This window comes from Leguminivora glycinivorella, chromosome 13, assembly GCF_023078275.1.
Source record: "Leguminivora glycinivorella isolate SPB_JAAS2020 chromosome 13, LegGlyc_1.1, whole genome shotgun sequence".
In the NCBI taxonomy this organism is placed as follows: domain Eukaryota; kingdom Metazoa; phylum Arthropoda; class Insecta; order Lepidoptera; family Tortricidae; genus Leguminivora; species Leguminivora glycinivorella.
The window spans coordinates 12,834,556-12,852,388 of NC_062983.1; the positions used below are offsets into that span (position 1 = coordinate 12,834,556).

Below are 17,833 nucleotides of genomic sequence, written 5' to 3' on the forward strand. Positions count from 1 at the left end.
ATTATAATTAAATATGTTTTTTCTTTTCGATAATGAATATTGTTTGCATTCAATATAATTATCTAGAATACGATAGTTAAAATTCCTACAATATAAAATGCTTATATGCAGAGACCAAGCCGATACTCGTAGGCTCAACGGAAAGTACATTTTGTAACATGGCAACGTCAATTCAAACGTCATGGACGTCAAGTGTCACTGTCAAAACAGCGTGTTGATTTGCTTTGGTGTAGAACACGTGAACAGCGTTGCCATATGGGTACGCATCGGTACGCACGGCGTACTATTTCACCGTCGTGTGTACCCGCGTACTCATCAGCCGTTTTGCGTACTATTTTATAATTTATCAACTGTTACCTACTACTCCCCTTGAAAAAAACAAATCATTTTAACTTTTCCGATTAATATTATTTAGGAACGCACCCATACTTCTATAGATTATCTGTACTGTGCATCCAAGTGCGGCAATACACAAATATGACACAAATCAAGATGAAATCAAGTGAAGTTGACGTTAATGACGTTAAAGTATCATCAAATCTAATCGATTAGTCAAGGCAATATGGAACATGTTCCTTACACCTTACGGTTTGATTTAGGTTGTCTATACGGTGATTATATTATGATTGTATGTGCCATAGGCGGCATAAAGTCGTTTTCTTTTCTTTGGCGGCTTACCGGGCTTACGGCTTGTTTTCTTGAATAATTTGAAAGTGAGTTTTAGTTTCATCCATCAAGAAAGGATCAATTGTATGCATTAATATAGGTAATTAGGTCGATGTTATCTGCGGAGAAACAAAGAAAATTTTCACCGCGTAATACATGTAAGGTGACGGACCCAATCATGGACAGTTTAAGAACAAAATTCGCCTGTTTTTGATATTTCACTGATAAATGTAAAAATTCTACCGCCAAGCGTGTTAAATCTTGAATGTCCTATCCTTCTTCTACATTTCAAGCGTATTGCAGAATAGATACTCCTATTGGTTTCTTCATAGTTAACAAATTAAAACTAGGTGTTTTTTCTCCAATTATGGACGGCAGTTCTCCAGTAATGGATCCCCCATTATGGACAGTGAAATAAGTTTAAAATCTTACTTTTAAAGCCAACTGATACGCAATGAGTCAATTTTATACACCATAAATAAAATTAGTTTGGGTTATTTTAACATAGGATTGTTTCTTGTAAATTTTGGTTTTGTAAATTGTTCCTTGTCCATCATAGGAGGTAGGCAGTTTTTCGGGTCCAGTAATGGACACTCGCAAAATAACGTCATTTCTTTATATCTTTGGAGCAACAAACTAGTATATTTTATACCTTATCTCATGCTTAATGCAGTAAGTAAAACGCATTCAAGATTACACCGTGCGTTATTTTTTTATTATTTTATACATGAACTCATCTCTCTTAGCAACATTAAGTACTAAGAATTCGTCTTGATATTTTTTTCAGTAAACTGGTGAATTTTATCTTGTCTCCAAATCCTTCAGAAATAACCGAATCAATTGAAACTTCAAAATTAAACAGCTCTACCACTCTAGTTTATGGTACATAGCCGTCAGTTTTTAGAAACTTATTTTAGATACTTATTTTTAAGAATTTGTATTTTTTTGTCCATAATGGCATCACCGTCCATTATGGGGTATTTTACCTTACTATGGATATGGAGGTAATATGGATTCATATAGTTTTCACCTCAAGGAAAAGTGGTTTTATTGCATTTTTATTGCTTAAAAGCCATCTACATAGAAATATATGATATGAACTAATAACGCCGAACAAAAGTCGATCATAAATGTGTTTTATGGCCCCTGTACACACATGGCCAACGGTTCCACCAGCCCTTTGTGAAACCCCTTGGCCAAGATAAGAGCCGCTGTTTACACATTGGCGAACCAATCACTTGGCATTGGCTCTTCATGAAAGATGGACGTGGAATGGAAAAGTCTAGAAAATTCTAGGTCATAGACGTTGTCAGAAAAAATTGATTAAAAAATAATAACCCCGTAGTAAAATTAAATTATTTGAAATATTAACAATTTTTTGAATATTCTGATAAGAACATTTATCTTTTTTAGGAAATACATTAAACATTTGCAAGGTTATTTTATTTCCTAAAATCTACACTATTATTGGCATAGATAAACTTATTATTTTCGTAAATATTTCACTACTGTCCTCTCTGACGGCTGACGAGCAACTGAATGAAGCGCCAACGTGTAAACGCAGTTGGCCATTGGCGCCAAGATCCTTTGATGTGTGGACAAAAAACCGACACGAATCGGTTGGCCGGCAAGCGCAAGCGCCAACTGCTAACTTACGGCCAAGTAGCCCTCTACACACATGGCCAAGGGGGTTGGTGGAACTGTTGGCCATGTGTGTACAGCGGCCATATATAATATGTGTTTGTTCTAGTAAAACGTACGTGCCCCTCTTCATATTAGCCCAGCACAGGCCAACATACGGGACGCAGCTATATAACAGAGCGAGATATCAGTATTGCGAACTCCCTCTAACTGCTGCGTCCTCCTCTAAAAAAAGCTGCGTCCCGTTTGTAGGCCCATTTTGCGCGAACATGTAGAGGAGCCTTACCGTTTTTCCGGTTGCCGACAAGGCGCTAATGCCATAAAGATTCGTCTATAAACTAACCTTATCGATAAAGTGGTACCTTTTACTAAAAACAAACACAAATGGCTGTATTACTTTCTTTGCAATCTCTGTATGAAAAGATATTGTTTTTTTTTTATCATGAGTTATGTATTTCTTGGTAGACTATACATTTTGATTTTTGTCATTTTCGTGTACCCAAATTTGAACTGGCGTACTATTTTTAAGAAGTGTGCGTAACGGAACGTCAAACCCATCTGGCAACACTGCACGTGAAATATAATATTTATTTCTTCAGTTTTTATAAGAGTACTGTAAATATTTATACTCCATTCATGTGCAATGGTGGTAGCTCCCGAAATGTCTAAGCCAGTACTAAAAGTTTCAGGTAATTCTCCACACTTATAATAATATTTCATAAGGACGACAATAATTTAACTATGATTTTCGTAATAATATTTTAGTGTCCGACGATGATTCAAGTGATGCTGCGTCAGAAGGGTCAGAGAATGAAGAGGGGATGGAAATTGAAGCATCAGGTGACGAAAGTGGCAACTCTGCCTCCGGGGAAGACAACAGTGAAGATGAAGATACTGTAATGACCAACAAAGGATGGGGCGATTCCATATCAAAGATTCTTAGCGCCACTAAACCTAAAAATAAGAAGACTTTGGTATTATCTAGAGCTAAGAAGTATTCTGCAGTGGAAAAGGTTGAAAAGGAAGAAAAACCAGCTTTTGAGGTGATTGGGGAAACTAAAGAAGAAAAGCCAGTGCTTAAGAAAGAAGATCCAGATGCTTCCGAACCAGCACCTAAAAAGAAAGCAAGTAGAAATATTAATAATAGATTTAACACTTATTGTCTTAACTCCTTGTATGTAAGTAAGTAAGTAATTTATTTGCATAAAATAGTGTACAGTAAGATGGTCAAAAGGTACAATTTCGTTCAACTATTTTGCCTATAAAAGGCGTGCAAATATGATTGAACTAATCTAGTATCAATTAATCTATATAGCTTAACAATTAACATCCATATCATACATTAATATGCTTAGACACACACAGGAACATCCATACTTAATATTATAAATGGGAAAGTATGTCAGTTTATTTGTCCATCTTTCATGGCAAAACGGAGCGATGAATTGACATGATTATTTAATGGAGATAGTTGAAGGGATGGAGAGTAACATAAGCTACTTTTTGTCTCTTCCTAACACGAGCAAAGCCATGGGCAAAAGCTATTTATAAATAAAATTAACCATTTAGCAGAAATATTCTAACAAAGTTTTTTTTAACAGAAAAATGAAAAGCCCTCAATAAGAGTAAAACCCAACATATTAGAAAAAGATAGAGAAAGATTATTAAACAAGATAGCAACAAAGGGTGTTGTGCAACTGTTTAATGCAGTAAGAAACCAACAGAAGACTTTAGATAAAGAAATGGATAGGAGCGATCTATCTGAAGCTAAGAAGGAGAAAATCTTAAAGAAATTTGACAAAAGAGCCTTTTTGGATACTCTCATGGGACAGACAAAGTCGGTAGTTGTGGATCAGGAGACTAAAGCCCCTAAGAATGAGGTGAAAACTGAGGAAGAGAAACCTCGGTGGAATGCATTAAGGTATGTTAATATTTCTGAATGACTTGTATGTTATGAACCTTAACATAACATAATGCACGAAGTACAGTGCCAGATCTATACTTTTTTTGAGGGACCAAAAAAATATTTAATTTTCAGTACAGTTGGTGCTTTTTTTACGCACTAGTACGAGAAGTGGTTCATTATACGCCAGGGTCGCCAGGTCGACTTCGGAGGGCCATCTGTACTGAAAGACGTCGTATAATACACGTGCGAAAAGGAAATTCGCAACTCGTGTTGATTTAAAACACTCCCTTCGGTCGTGTTTTACTTTATCGCCACTCGTTTCGAACTTCCTTTTTTACGCACTTGTATCCTTGTATCGTAATGTACTATTTTGCACACACAATAGGCCATGGCACGCAAGATCTGGCTCTGACAAAGTATTACATTGTACTTTTCCATGAACATTAGTTAACATTTTTGGTAGTGAATGGGTAAAGTAGTTCTTTACAAAATATTTTTAACCGCCGACGCAAAAACGACGGGGTGTTATAAGTTTGACGTGTCTGTCTGTGTATGTGTCTGTTTGTCTGTCTGTCTGTGGCATTGTAGCTCCCGAACGGATGAACCGATTTCGATTTAGTTTTTTTTGTTTGAAAGCTGAATTAGTCAGGAGTGTTCTTAGCCATGTTTTATGAAAATCGGTCCACTATGTCGCGGTCGGGGGTTTTTCAAAATTTTAATTTTTGAAAGTGCCTTATGGTTCTTCCTTATACCGTCGTGTTAAAACTTTAAACAGCCTTATCCATACTAATATTATAAATGGGAAAGTGTGTGTGTCTGTTTGTTTGTCTGTCATTCACGGCAAAACAGAGCGACGAATTGACGTGATTTTTTAAGTGGAGATAGTTGAAGGGATGGAAAGTGACATAGGCTACTTTTTGTCTCTTTCTAACGCGAGCGAAGCCGCGGGCAAAAACTAGTATTCTATAAAAAATTGGACAATTTTTTTTACAGGGATGACTTCATGATGGGTGCCAAGATGAAAGATTGGGACAAAGAGTCTGTGGACGAATAATTTAATATGTTAATTGTAAATACATTAATAAATAATCTTAAATTTATTTCTTATTGTCTAATTTAAATACCATTCAATATACATACATACATACAATCACGCCTGTATCCCATAAAGGGGTAGGCAGAACACATGAAACTACTAAAGCTTCAGTGTCACTCTTGGCAAATAAGGGGTTGAAAGCCACCATTCAATATGTACAATTATATTTATGTTTATAAAAATGAATATTTAACTTTTAAAACAAATGGAATTTTGTATTAGCACTACCTGTGGGCTATTTCACCATAGTGACATTGGCACTTGACACTGATAATTCCTTGCTTATTCCTGCTGGCGTATTATGCTTCCATTATTATCACTTATCCACATGGATAAGACGTCTGTCACTCTCACACTGACATACTTGCCAAAGCGTGAGGATACTTTATCCACATAGATGTGATAAAATTGGAAGCGCAATACATCGCTATTTCCTTGTTGACCAACAATGAATGGTGAAGACATTTGTCACTGTGGTGAATCAGGCCACTGTACTCTTGTTTCATATTATATTTGATTAATGATTATTTTATGTACATTGTGTAAGCATCATTGCCCACCACATGCTGTGTGATCTGTTTAGGCAAAGTAGAATATATTTTGACAGGAAGATTCCACACCATAGTTTCAATGGGGACATTTAAGGGTGCGTTCCAGTCCTTGTCTTCAGGGTTGGGAAGTAGTTTTTCATTTGTAGTCACGAACTCGAAGTGAAGACGCCATTTTAGTGTTACTGTAAGATGAAAAACAGATTATAAATTATTGTAAAATACATTTTCTTCATTTGGGATGTTAGTAAGATAATACTGTAACTAACCTTCATCCACTTCAAAAGCAGGAGTAATGTGCAATGGAATGGGTAGTATTAACTCGGAATGAGTGAGCCCTAAGGTGACCTCATGATACCTTGCCACAGTCATTGATCTGCTGCTGGTATCTTTATTGTTATTGGCTTTAGCTGGTGACGATTTTACTATTTCTTCGGGTTGTAGAGACACTGATACCTAGAAAAACAAAAAAACTAAAAAGTAGCAATACACAGTCTAAAAACTTTGTTCTGAGACAAATTATTATTGAAATTTTTTTGAGACAATAAGTACATTCATATCAGATTAAATAGTTGGAATTTAATATAATGAAATCTTCTAAAAATAAAGATTTTTCAAAACATAAACTAATAAGAGAGCAACTGGTCTCTCTTCTCATTTTTTTTTTCAATTAGCTATTGAATATATTATATTTGATGTATAGCTATTTACCTGCATACAAGTAACAGTTCCAACCGAGAAATCAAAAGTCCCAACAATATCTTCACCCAATTTGTAAGCCGACTTGAACAGACAGAATCTTCCCACTTTACCTCTTGAGTTGGTTATCATGTATGAATTAGGACTTCTCCGGGCTGTGAGATTCTGTAGAAAATAAATACATGCTGTGTATTATTGAGTAGTCTCTATGACTCTCCAGGGTTACCATCTTGTTTGCATTAATATCATTTTTTGTCACTGTTCATAGCAATGTTTTTATACATTTAAATTTATTTTATAATTACTGTGAAATGTAATACATAAATAAATAGCAATGTGAGGTCCTCTTGGTAACTAAGATAAAAAAGACTGGTAATATTAATAGGCCAGAGTATCTGTTTCATTGATTAAGACACCTTTTATGACTTCTTTCTGTTCATTTTTTCATTAAGTCAACACTTTCATGTAGATATGTCATTGTATGAAGTTTAGAAACATATATGCAGATATAATTATCATTGTGTAAAATTTAGAAAAATAAAGTATACCTGTAAAACTTGCAAAGCCATAGTCAGTGGAGTCTCTACTTTCCTCTCTTCAGAGAATGGGTTTGTTGGCTGCAGCTCCTCAGTCGTCTCATTCCCACACAGTGCAGCGAGGTCTTGCATGTTCATTATTGGACTAATCGGCAGCACTCGGAACGGTATTCGGACCATTTTGATGTGAGAGCCCACTTTTTGAGTGGCAATCGTGACTTTGTAGGAGTATTTCACTGATGTGCCGCGGTAAGATGGTGGTGCTTCAATCGGTAATGATTCTCTGTACCAAACTAGAACAAAGATATTTTTAAATAGCTAGCTTTAGTAGCAAAACCAGGAATCAATAAAATAATAAAAATTTAAGGGACTTAGTTTCTACAAAAGCAAATGATTTAAGTATTTTTAATAAATGAGTGAAACTGGTAATTCTATGTTTCTTTATCTTTTTGGAAAAAAAAAATCAAAGATTCAAATAGCACTTCAGTATATACATTTTTAGATTTGAATGCTAGCTGTTTGGCTTATTCATTAAACATGTTACTTACATGTCTTAGTCTCTCCAAGGGGAATAGTCAAGTCGCAGAATAATATCTTTGGCTTGGTATGAAATATCACGTCACCAATGTCACATGAAGTCACTTCCAATGATGTAGTCTTCTCAACAGTAGGTGTTTTTTCAGCTGTGACCCCAGAAGTGGAATAAAAACAGTGAATCTGTGCCGAACCCCATGCTAAGTTCTCCAAAATATCACTGTAAAAATCATGTAAGAATTATAGAGAATTAAAACACAAAAGACAGAGTTGATTTGAATTGTAGGGTTTTTAGTTAGTTTTTACTTTACCTGTGGCTTTGGGAATTTCTGTGTTCTGGTTGTGTTGTGTGACAAAATGTGATACAACACTCTAGGGCTTCTCCAGCTAAGTAAACTGTGCCAGTTGTTAACTTGGCTGAAAGCTCAATCATTTTTCTTTAGTCAGCTTTTTCCATGTATCTTAATATCTTAACTTTTGTTGGGTATGTATACCAATAGAATTGAATTTACGTTAATTTACCTGTATAATAGGTTTGTATTTGTACCTGCTATTAAGGTAAAGTAAATAAAAATAGAGTAAATTCAAATTCGATATTCCCAATAGAGACAGCAAAATGTTGACGTTTCTTGCATGTTTGACAACCACAGATGACAGATGAATGAAGAAGAGTTGCCATAATAATGTTGGTTTATTCCCTTGACAACTGAATTAGTACATTACACAAAACACGACCGAAGTATCGCGCCGCTAGTATAGAGGGCGCCTTACGAATTTCCTTTTCGCACATGTACAGTCAGACAAAAAAGTGGTTTACCACTTTTCGACCTTATGTGTTTGAAAATGAGTCGAAAAGTGGTAAACCACTTTCTTGGCTGACTGTACTTATCGTACGATGTTTTTCAGTACAGATGGCCCTCCGAAGTTTCGATATGACAAGAAATTTACCACTTCTCGCACTAGTGCATAAATCATCTCTGGCAGTAGTCTTGATTGTAAAATTTTGGCTTCCCACAGACAGTCTTAAAAATTCATAATCTTAAAAAAAAATTGTATGCAAATTGACACTGACAGATCTGTCAGTGTCTTGTCAGTGTCAGTTTGAACTGTCAGATTGCATACACATTTTTTTTAAGATTATGAATTTTTAAGACTGTCTGTGGCAAGCCTTAGGCCGGCAACAGACAGCCTTAAATTTCATAGGCCGGCAACAGACGAGTCTTAATTTTCATAATCTTAAAAAAAAATTGTATGCAAACTGACACTGACAGATCTGTGATTATGAATTTTTAAGACTGTCTGTTGCCGGCCATAATCTTAAAAAATCATAATCTTATAAAATCAGACCGACTACCTTGCCACACACATTCTTAAAATTTAGATTATTCGTAATCTGTCAGATCAATCTGAAAAAAATCATAATCTTAAAAAATAAGACTGTGTGTGGACAGTTGCGAAATTGTATGGAAATCCGTGCACTCGAACTGATTGCATAAGATTATGAAATTTAAGGCCGGCAACAGACAGTCTTAAAAATTCATAATCTTAAAAAAAACATGTATGCAAACTGACAGTTAAAACTGACACTGACAGACTGTCTGTTGCCGGCCTATGACTGTCTGCTTAAAAGGCTTTCGTTACAGTACAGATTGTATTTTTTGGCGAATTTTCCCTTAACTCTAGCGTTGTTGCCGGATTATTACAGTAGGGCAAAATATATTTTTTCTTTTAAATTACTCCATTTGATAATTAACAAAAGAGGTCGAGATATAACAGAAAGGACGCTTCCTTACAAACAAAATCTATTTTTGCAAGCACCTAGAACTCATTGTCAGTCAACACTGTACACTTCTAAATAAAATATAGTACTCTATTATATAATAAATTTACTTATTTTAACTTAGGTACATGTTAAAACCTAAAATTATATAAAAAATGTTAATTCGTCGTTATCTTAATTACTTTTAATTAACTCTGTAATTGTATCACATGGTGGGCTGCAAGATACAGGCCTAGCCTAGTTTGCAGTCCACCGGATATTGCCTGCGTGTAAAACTTTGTGTTTTTATTTAATTAATAAATTTACTTTACTTTGCTTTACTTCTGGGTTGAAACTTGTATCTTATGCAAGTTATGCATGGTACTATTAAAGAAACTAAATACAATTACTATTAACTTAAGATTTCCAAAAATCTAGTATCTTTTTCATCTGTGATACGCGCAAACGGGCTTCAAGTTGTGATAAACCTAATAATTGCTAAGTTGCAATCGACAGATCGCGATCGTTTTTGACCACTTCCTTGACTTCAAGAGGTAGTATGACCAAGCTAATTCAAGCAACTAGAATACAAGTAGACTTACCAAATGTTGGCATTAAAAAAAGGCCCGAAATGCAAATTTTTACTGTTATCGCTCCTTGATCATTCCGCTAGCGTCAGAAGCTTGGCCGGTGAACCCTACATTTTTAAAAATTTTCGCCTTTTTCTAGTGCCAAGATTTGGTTGACCGTCGATAATACCTACTGTAATGGGAAAAACTTCAAAGTGGTAACACTCATTTCGTTCAGAAATAAATAAAAATTAGTGATTTTTATATATTTTTTATTACAAAAAAGATAAATAATGGATAAAGCTAGGAACACACTACGCGGACGTCCGTCGTGAATCAACCGCGGACGGGAATCTGGACAATGGAAATACACATAACCGTGCAAACTATCGGTCGACGGACGCGGACGTGGCCTTGAGCGCACGGACGTCCGATCGAAATCTGGCTCTCTGGATGTTTTGTTCCGTGCACACTGATAGGTCGCGGTCGCGGTCGTTTTACGACGGACGTCCGCGTAGTATGTTCTAGCTTTAATGAATACATATAATTACATCAAATAATGTAAACGAAATGTAATGGTTTTGTAAAAAAATACTAAAAAATGTTCTATTAAAATGACAATACAATAATATGAGCAAATCCTAAACGAAAAATATCCATTTTACGCTGCATGCAATTTGTCTTTTTGTTTGATTTAATAACGAATTGTAAATTTCTCACTTATTTTACTAAAAAAAAAAACTACTAATGACTTATTTTTTACTAAAAATTTAATTTAAATTCATTATGACATTTTATTAAATTTTTTTAGTATTTTCTGGAGTGTAGCTGTTGCTGTTTTTCAACATCGTAAAATGGAACGTTTAGTAACGAATATGATCGTTTGAAATAATCGTTGAAATTGTGATAAATTTGTTTAAATAAACAAAATGATTATATCAGATGGGATTAATCATACTAAATTACAGTCAATAATAGTTGGTGAACTGAAGAAAGCTGGATTAAAGCATAGGCTAAAGAAAATCATATTGAAAAATGTCAAGGTACAGTCGTGTTCCAATAGTAATTATATTACAATAATGAGTCTTGTTTTATTGTCTCGCATATTTATTTACAGGATCACAAAACGGTTTTCGGAGCTCCTTTGGCAAAAGTGCCATCGGGCAGTGTTATATGCTGTGGGAGTAATTTATGTGTACCGCTAGTGGTTAACGAAATGTCAGCAGTTCTTCGTACTAACGCCCATATCGAAGGCTTGTTTCGTAAAGCGGGGTCTCAAACTCGACAAAAGGATATAAAGGTAAACCATTAACTCAATTTTTACTCTGTCGTGTTGCACGATAATGAAAATTTTTAGGTTTTCAATCTTAATTAACTGAAAAGCTTCTAAAAAGTATATATTTGTTTATGGTATTCCAGCGACTGTTAGACGCCGGTGGATGTGTATCAGAAGGTCATCACCCGGTTGATGTGGCGAGTGTACTGAAGCTGTACCTGCGATGTTTACCTGAACCGCTGATCAGTGCAGAAGTGCAAGACTTACTCCTACGTTGTAGGGTCACCGCTGGTGATGATGCCTTGAAACCACTTCTGCACACATTGCTGCTATTACCCGTACTACATGTACATTTACTGCATTACATTATGGAGGTAGGTATATTTTTTTAGTGGTTTAATTTTCACCTCCTCTTGTACAAGTACAAGTGTGTTGTTTTAGTACAAGGTAAAATATCTCTATGATCTATGATTGAATATTTCAATCAAAGGTTTATGAAACTGCTACAAGCAGTTTATTTTATTCTTTACAAGATAGAATTGCATTTGGTTTGTGGTAAAAAGCCTTTGTAATTGAAGTTTTCAGTTACAAAGAATACATTAAGTTGGTCTCACATCAACTGCCACTTCACTTCAGTCCTTTGACATAGACATCCTCTATACCTTTCTATTTTATTTTCATTACTATGTTGATATTAATTTCTTATTACTCTACTGAAGTAATTTACAGTTACTAATGGACCCCCATTAGTAATTTAGTAGAGGCATTTTTTTAATGGACCCTCATAATCAAGATTTGACATTTGTGGCCTACCCTCAGCTATTTTATTGACTTGGGCTTGATAAGCTTCTGCAATTCTTCCTTAGAGGCTTCATGACACCCAAGGGCAGTGGTTGGCAAGTTTTTTATTAGGCTAAAACTTGAAGGAATTTCAGGTAGGCAAGATTTACACTAAAAATGTGTTTTCCAGATCAGATACCTGGCTAGATCACATCTGTACCATACTTTGCCTATTCTTGTGCAAGGGGGTTAAACCTTAAGGTGAATATTGGTCTACTGTTAAAGTTTACCTACTGTTTCAGCTGCTCAACTACATTGCATCAAGGCACAAAGAGAACTTGATGGATTCTTCAAATCTGGCAATAGTGATGGCTCCCAGCATTATGCCGTTACCTGCTGCCTCGTCTGCTCAGAGATTGGAGCATCATGTTGCTTTAGTCAAGGTGAATACTTCACGTTATCACACAAATAAAAAAAAACACGATCCAGTTCTCCTATAGATGGCTGAATCAACTTTTCTTTCCCAGCAAAATTTCGCATACTTCGACTACATGTGATCAGAAATTTTAATTGGGATTTAGTCTAATTAATGTATACTTATTATATTAAAGACAAATATACTAGCTACGCAATACAACATGTAATTATAGGATTTCCTATTTTATAACTTTGTTTCGAGCAGTGACCCAGTGGACATAGCTGTCCCTCACTTTTGTATGAAAAAAGTGTCTCTTCCACTGGGTCACATATTGTTTTAATTAAAAATGAATCGTTTTTAAATTTTTCCCTAATCGGTACATACCGATATACATGAAATAAGGATCTTTATTCACGTTGGTAAGATTAAAAATCACAAAAGTAGACCTAATAATAAGTAAGGGTAATTCTTGCAAAAAGCAAGAAAAAGTTGATTCACCCAGATATATATTAGACACATAGTTTGAGCACTGTTGTAAAGCAATGGCAAATGACCAATATTGTACATATGCCATGCATGGGCCGCAAACCGCAATGGTGCATGATGTGTGGATCCTCCTCTTGTCCTCATTTATATTAATTAAGGTCACCATGGTCGAGTGTTGCTGTCTCTCGTGTTTGGGCTATTAACATATTCACCCCCTTATTTATAAACATACTCTAAAGTTGTCAAGCCGATAAAGTTTGTTTGTCCTTTTCTATCACACCAATACGTTGGAAAGGGACAAACGAACTTTATCGGCTTGATAACTTAGTACGTTTATGAATGAGGGGGTAAATGTTTATCATATACACATATTAAGTTGTAACTAACCATGAAAACCAGCTACACTCATTGGCCTTACCTTTTTTGTCTGAAGCACCACTCGGGTCCATGATTTTTCAACAGGTTTTACTTACTTTAACTCCTCATATTTGTAATTTAAGCTTCTTTTCAAACTGGATGTTTTTATTTTCAGATATTTATAGAGAACTCGCAACACATTGGTCTTTTGACTGACGACCTTATGTCACAGTTAGATGATGACACAGAATCGCATTTAGCAAGAAGAAAGAAGAGACGAAGTGGGTCCCTTAATCGTAAGTTTATACATTAATAAAAAAATATACTAATTATAACAAAATTCTAAAATGTTTTCTGTTTCAGGCATGTTGAGTGGACTGCGTAAGATGGTGTCCGGAGGAGTGAATACGCCAGCTACCGTGTGTGAGAATGGGAAGACTCCTATATTGAGCAAGTCTGCGTCCAAACGGAAATTTGATAGCTATGAGGGACTTTCAGCTAAAACCAAGTGAGTTTTCTTTATGATGGTATAAAATAACATGAAAATATTTTGAACAGATTTTAACGAATATTTTTTATATTACAGAAAAGAGATAAAGAAGAATCTCCCCCAGAAAGAACTATCGTTTACGCCAATGAAAATGTAAGTAACAAACACAACTTAAAATGTACGCATGTACTTAACGTGCGTACATTTTAAATAGTGCAGTGTACTTAAAATTACTAATCTACCTTTTGTGGAGCATGCCACACTGCATTCCGAACGGTTAAATGAGATTTCGCTTTATGCGCGTTGCGCGCACAGCGTTTTCTTGGTCAGACTTCGAAACAACGTGCGAATTGAATCCTGGCTCTGGACTGTAAAATACGACTTTAATAATGAACTTGTTTAATTAACAGGGGCATCACCGAAAGGAAGAGAATAAGGCTGAGTCTAATGGATGCAAGAAGCACCCCAATAATTAATTCCGATATGAAAACCTCCGAAACGAGCGCAAGCAGTGAAGACCTGCTCACTTCCTCTGAACGCTTGTTCAGTGCTCACGACACCATCGACCTTTCACCAGACCAGAAACCCGACAAAGACTATGTCAGGATATCTAAACAGGAATATGAAGAAATCAAAAGTCGAGTATCCGCCATAGAAAACAGACTGTCCAGAGAATTCACTGATGTCATACCGAGAGTCGAGCCGTTGCAACAAGTACAGAGTGTCTATGAGCAAACTTTGGAGGAAGTGGCGATGCTTAACTGTCCAACGTCAGATCATTTAGCGAGACGTTTAAGTAAGGAATTAAAAATACGACCCAATGAACAGGCCAAGGTGATTAGATCTCCGAGCGCCCGGAAAATCGGCTCTATACGACGCCGATCTAAAGAAAATATTCCAAAAATCGTTAGGCATAAGTCGTGGAACGCTTCTGTGGCGTCACAAGCTAGTCAAAACGCGGATAGATTTTATCCTTACGTGGGGCTAATTCGTCGAGACCGTACCAGTACGGCCAAACCAGACTTAGCTGCACCAAAGACACCAAAGTCTAATGAGAGCAATGCCTCATTATCTGATAAATCGCTCACTGATTCTAGTCAAAAGTATCAGTTGCGGAAACGAATCAGCCTGAACTCTGACTATAATTTAGATAAATCTTTTAACAGAGATGCAATGCGCAGATCTCTGAACGTTACTATTAACACCTGGGACGCAACAGCGTCAGACAACTCTACAAACAACACCCTGAATTCAACTGAGAAGTCAAATACCTCAATGAATCAATCAGGCGTTTACCAAAATGTTACTGTACGAAATACAAAAAAAACCACAAAGAGTCCATCGAATTCGCAACAGAAGTGGCGGAGTGCCGCAGCTTTCTTTATGGACAAGACGGGCGAGATGGACAGCGCAGGTCTCTCTGGGAGGCCATCGGTTAATAAACTCAGGAAACAGAATGCCGGAGCAGTTTTGGCCAAGGCTAAACTCTTTGAATCTGGGTCTGACAAGTCATCAGGGCGTAGCGATAAAAGTTCCCATTCTGGATTTGCAAGAAGACCTCGGGTCAATGTCAACCAAGTGAATAAGCAGCCGAAGTTAATAGCTCATGTTAGACCTAAAGTTCAAACGAGTGTAACTGAAACTTCTGCTCCTGGCATTCCTGTTCGAACTTACCGAAATGTAGATGCTCCTCCAAACGTGCCTCCGAAATCTCATCGACAATATGGGGCCCAAAGTAAAGACACAGTTGATACTTTTCATTTGAGTAGAAAGACTACACCACCTATTAGAAAAGTATCCCCGCAACCATTACCCGGAAAAACCACCCCTTTTATGACACCTGCCTTGAGGAAGCCACTTTGTACACCAAGGAGTTTAAGGACGCCTACATGTTCAAGCGATCTCAGAAAAGCGAATACGCCCCTCAAAGCGATTCACATATCGCCTAGAAGACGGTCTCCCCGTCAAAAACTGTTGCGAGCGTATACTCAACAAGCGAACTGATTAAAGTTTTACATTTATTTTTATTGCATTAGTATTAATCAATCAATAGGTATTGTATAATTTTATTTTGCACGAAAGAAATTTGTACTTAATAATCATAAGGTTTAGGATATAAATGATGATTAAATGAATCAAGTGGCCATGTGTAAATACATATACAAAAGTCTAATAGATAATTTGTTTTGATTGAGTGTTCTTGTTTTATTTCATTTCTCATCTAGGTATTTTTGTAAAAACTAAATAGACTAGTACATTACGATACGTGCACGTGTATAGTGCGTAAAAAAGTAAGTTCGAAAAGAGTGGCGATAAATTAAAACATGACCGAAGGGAGTGGAATGGAATTTCTTTTTCCCCTCACTAGCTCGGAAATACGTGTTTTGTCCTTTAATATTAGCGGGTAAAAACGCATTTTATCCACTAGTGGGTAAAGTGATTTGACCTTGAATAAAGTCAAATTAACTGCTTTAAAATTGATAAAAGTAGGTGAATCTAGTAATAAAGATGATTTACCACCTGTGGAACTATTGGAAGCAGTGATAAACCCATTTTTTGCGTTGTAGTTTCCTCGCTATAGTGAGGGGAAAAGTTTTGTGTTACACTCGGGTACAAATGTATTTTACTTCTCGTGTGTTAAAAAACTCGCAAGTTCAGGATTCTATTCTCGAACCACTCGCTTCGCTCGTGGTTCAACTATAGAATCCTTTCACTTGCTCGTTTTTCAATTCCACACTCGGCGTTAAAATACAACTTTGCCCCCTTGTATAACAAATAACTATTTCGCACGTGTATCGTACGACGTTTTTCAGTACAGATGGCCATCCGAAGTTTCGACCTGACATATAATAAGAATAGTTGAATGTAATTGACATATAAGTATTATTAATAAGAAATTATTACAATAGGTACATTTGCCCTGTGGCACCACACTAGGCTAAGCCTGTCACGTGGCAGCCAAAACCACTTCTCGCACTAGTGCGTAAAAAAACACCTGCAGTAAAAAAGGAAGTTCGAAACGAGTGGCGATAAATTAAAACACGACCGAAGGGAGTGTTTTAAATCGACATGAGTTGCGAATTTCCTTTTCGCACATGTATCGTACGACGTTTTTCAGTACAGATAGCCCTCCGAAGTTTCGACCTGGCGTATAATGAACCACTTCTCGCACTAGTGCGTAAAAAACATCTGTACTGAAATAGTATTTTATACAATCGTGATATAATACAAAGCTTTTCAGTCGAGTACCATGTTTAGGCCACGAAGCTTGCTGAGTGGCCTAATAGTACGGTACGAGAGTGAAAAGCTTAATTGTATCACTATTGTATACAAAACTTTTTCTACGAGTCATCATCTTCATCATCAATGGACGGAAATATCATCATTCATGCAAGTTAAAATTAATGTTATGAGTCGTTCACCGTTGTATCAACATCGAATTACCTAGCAACCAATTGTTTGTAATAACTGTCTCTGATTGGCCGATAACGCGACAGATAAAAAAAAATGTGTTTCAGATGCAGGAAAATTTGCCAGGTATCGCAAATTAAACTCTGTCGTTTTACATTGAACTACTATGTACTACGTACTAGAAATGACAACTCGAACATATTCTGTGCGCCGACCGGCAGCGGCGGCAGCGCGAGGCGCATGCGCGTGAAGCGAACCGTGTCATAGAGTAAGACTTGACCACCTAGACGCGACACTTTTAGTGTAGACCTTTGTTTTATACTTTGTGTGTGAAATACTAAGTAGTTTACTTTTAGCACTATTATACATTGTGTTATATTTAATTTCTACTCAGTGAAATAAAAATAAGTAATTGTTTTTTTCATAAATTTTAATTTCCTTTGAATAAAATTAGTTTTGTAAGTTTCTGTCGCTCAGAATAATAATCGCGCCATTCACCTTGTTTTACCTCCCTTAAACACCGGTTGCATTAAATACTATTTCAGTTTTTGTGTCACTATTTTTCGTCAATAATGAGAATTATAATTCAAAATCATGCTTATTGTATAATATTATCGACTAAAATTCGTATTAGAACCGTGTAATATTCAAAACTATAAAT

General features: G+C 36.1%; 3 protein-coding genes across 4 annotated transcripts; 2 read left to right on the forward strand and 1 right to left on the reverse strand.

Annotated features, from left to right (window-relative positions):
• The first annotated feature begins 200 nt into the window (after positions 1-200).
• LOC125232911 (RRP15-like protein) lies at positions 201-5,313 on the forward strand. Its single transcript, XM_048138747.1, has 5 exons — positions 201-235; positions 2,878-2,996; positions 3,073-3,431; positions 3,909-4,228; positions 5,207-5,313. Exons 2-5 carry the CDS (start codon positions 2,951-2,953, stop codon positions 5,265-5,267), a joined length of 786 nt encoding a protein of 261 aa, XP_047994704.1. The 5' UTR covers positions 201-235; positions 2,878-2,950; the 3' UTR covers positions 5,268-5,313.
• Positions 5,314-5,387: 74 nt separating this feature from the next.
• Positions 5,388-8,262, reverse strand: LOC125232910 (RAB6A-GEF complex partner protein 2). The gene is made up of 6 exons (XM_048138746.1): positions 7,938-8,262; positions 7,641-7,846; positions 7,105-7,385; positions 6,569-6,721; positions 6,127-6,313; positions 5,388-6,042 (listed from the first exon to the last, which is right to left on the reverse strand). Exons 1-6 carry the CDS (start codon positions 8,057-8,059, stop codon positions 5,834-5,836), a joined length of 1,158 nt encoding a protein of 385 aa, XP_047994703.1. The 5' UTR covers positions 8,060-8,262; the 3' UTR covers positions 5,388-5,833.
• A 2,578-nt stretch (positions 8,263-10,840) lies between these two features.
• LOC125232628 lies at positions 10,841-15,956 on the forward strand. Of its 2 annotated transcripts, none has more exons than XM_048138374.1 (8): positions 10,841-10,997; positions 11,072-11,254; positions 11,374-11,604; positions 12,313-12,453; positions 13,447-13,567; positions 13,635-13,779; positions 13,858-13,914; positions 14,172-15,956. In XM_048138374.1, exons 1-8 carry the CDS (start codon positions 10,884-10,886, stop codon positions 15,763-15,765), a joined length of 2,586 nt encoding a protein of 861 aa, XP_047994331.1. In that variant the 5' UTR covers positions 10,841-10,883; the 3' UTR covers positions 15,766-15,956. The 2 variants fall into 2 exon arrangements, with proteins under 2 accessions (XP_047994331.1, XP_047994332.1); XM_048138375.1 differs by having other exon boundaries at positions 13,447-13,552.
• The last annotated feature ends 1,877 nt before the right edge of the window (positions 15,957-17,833 follow it).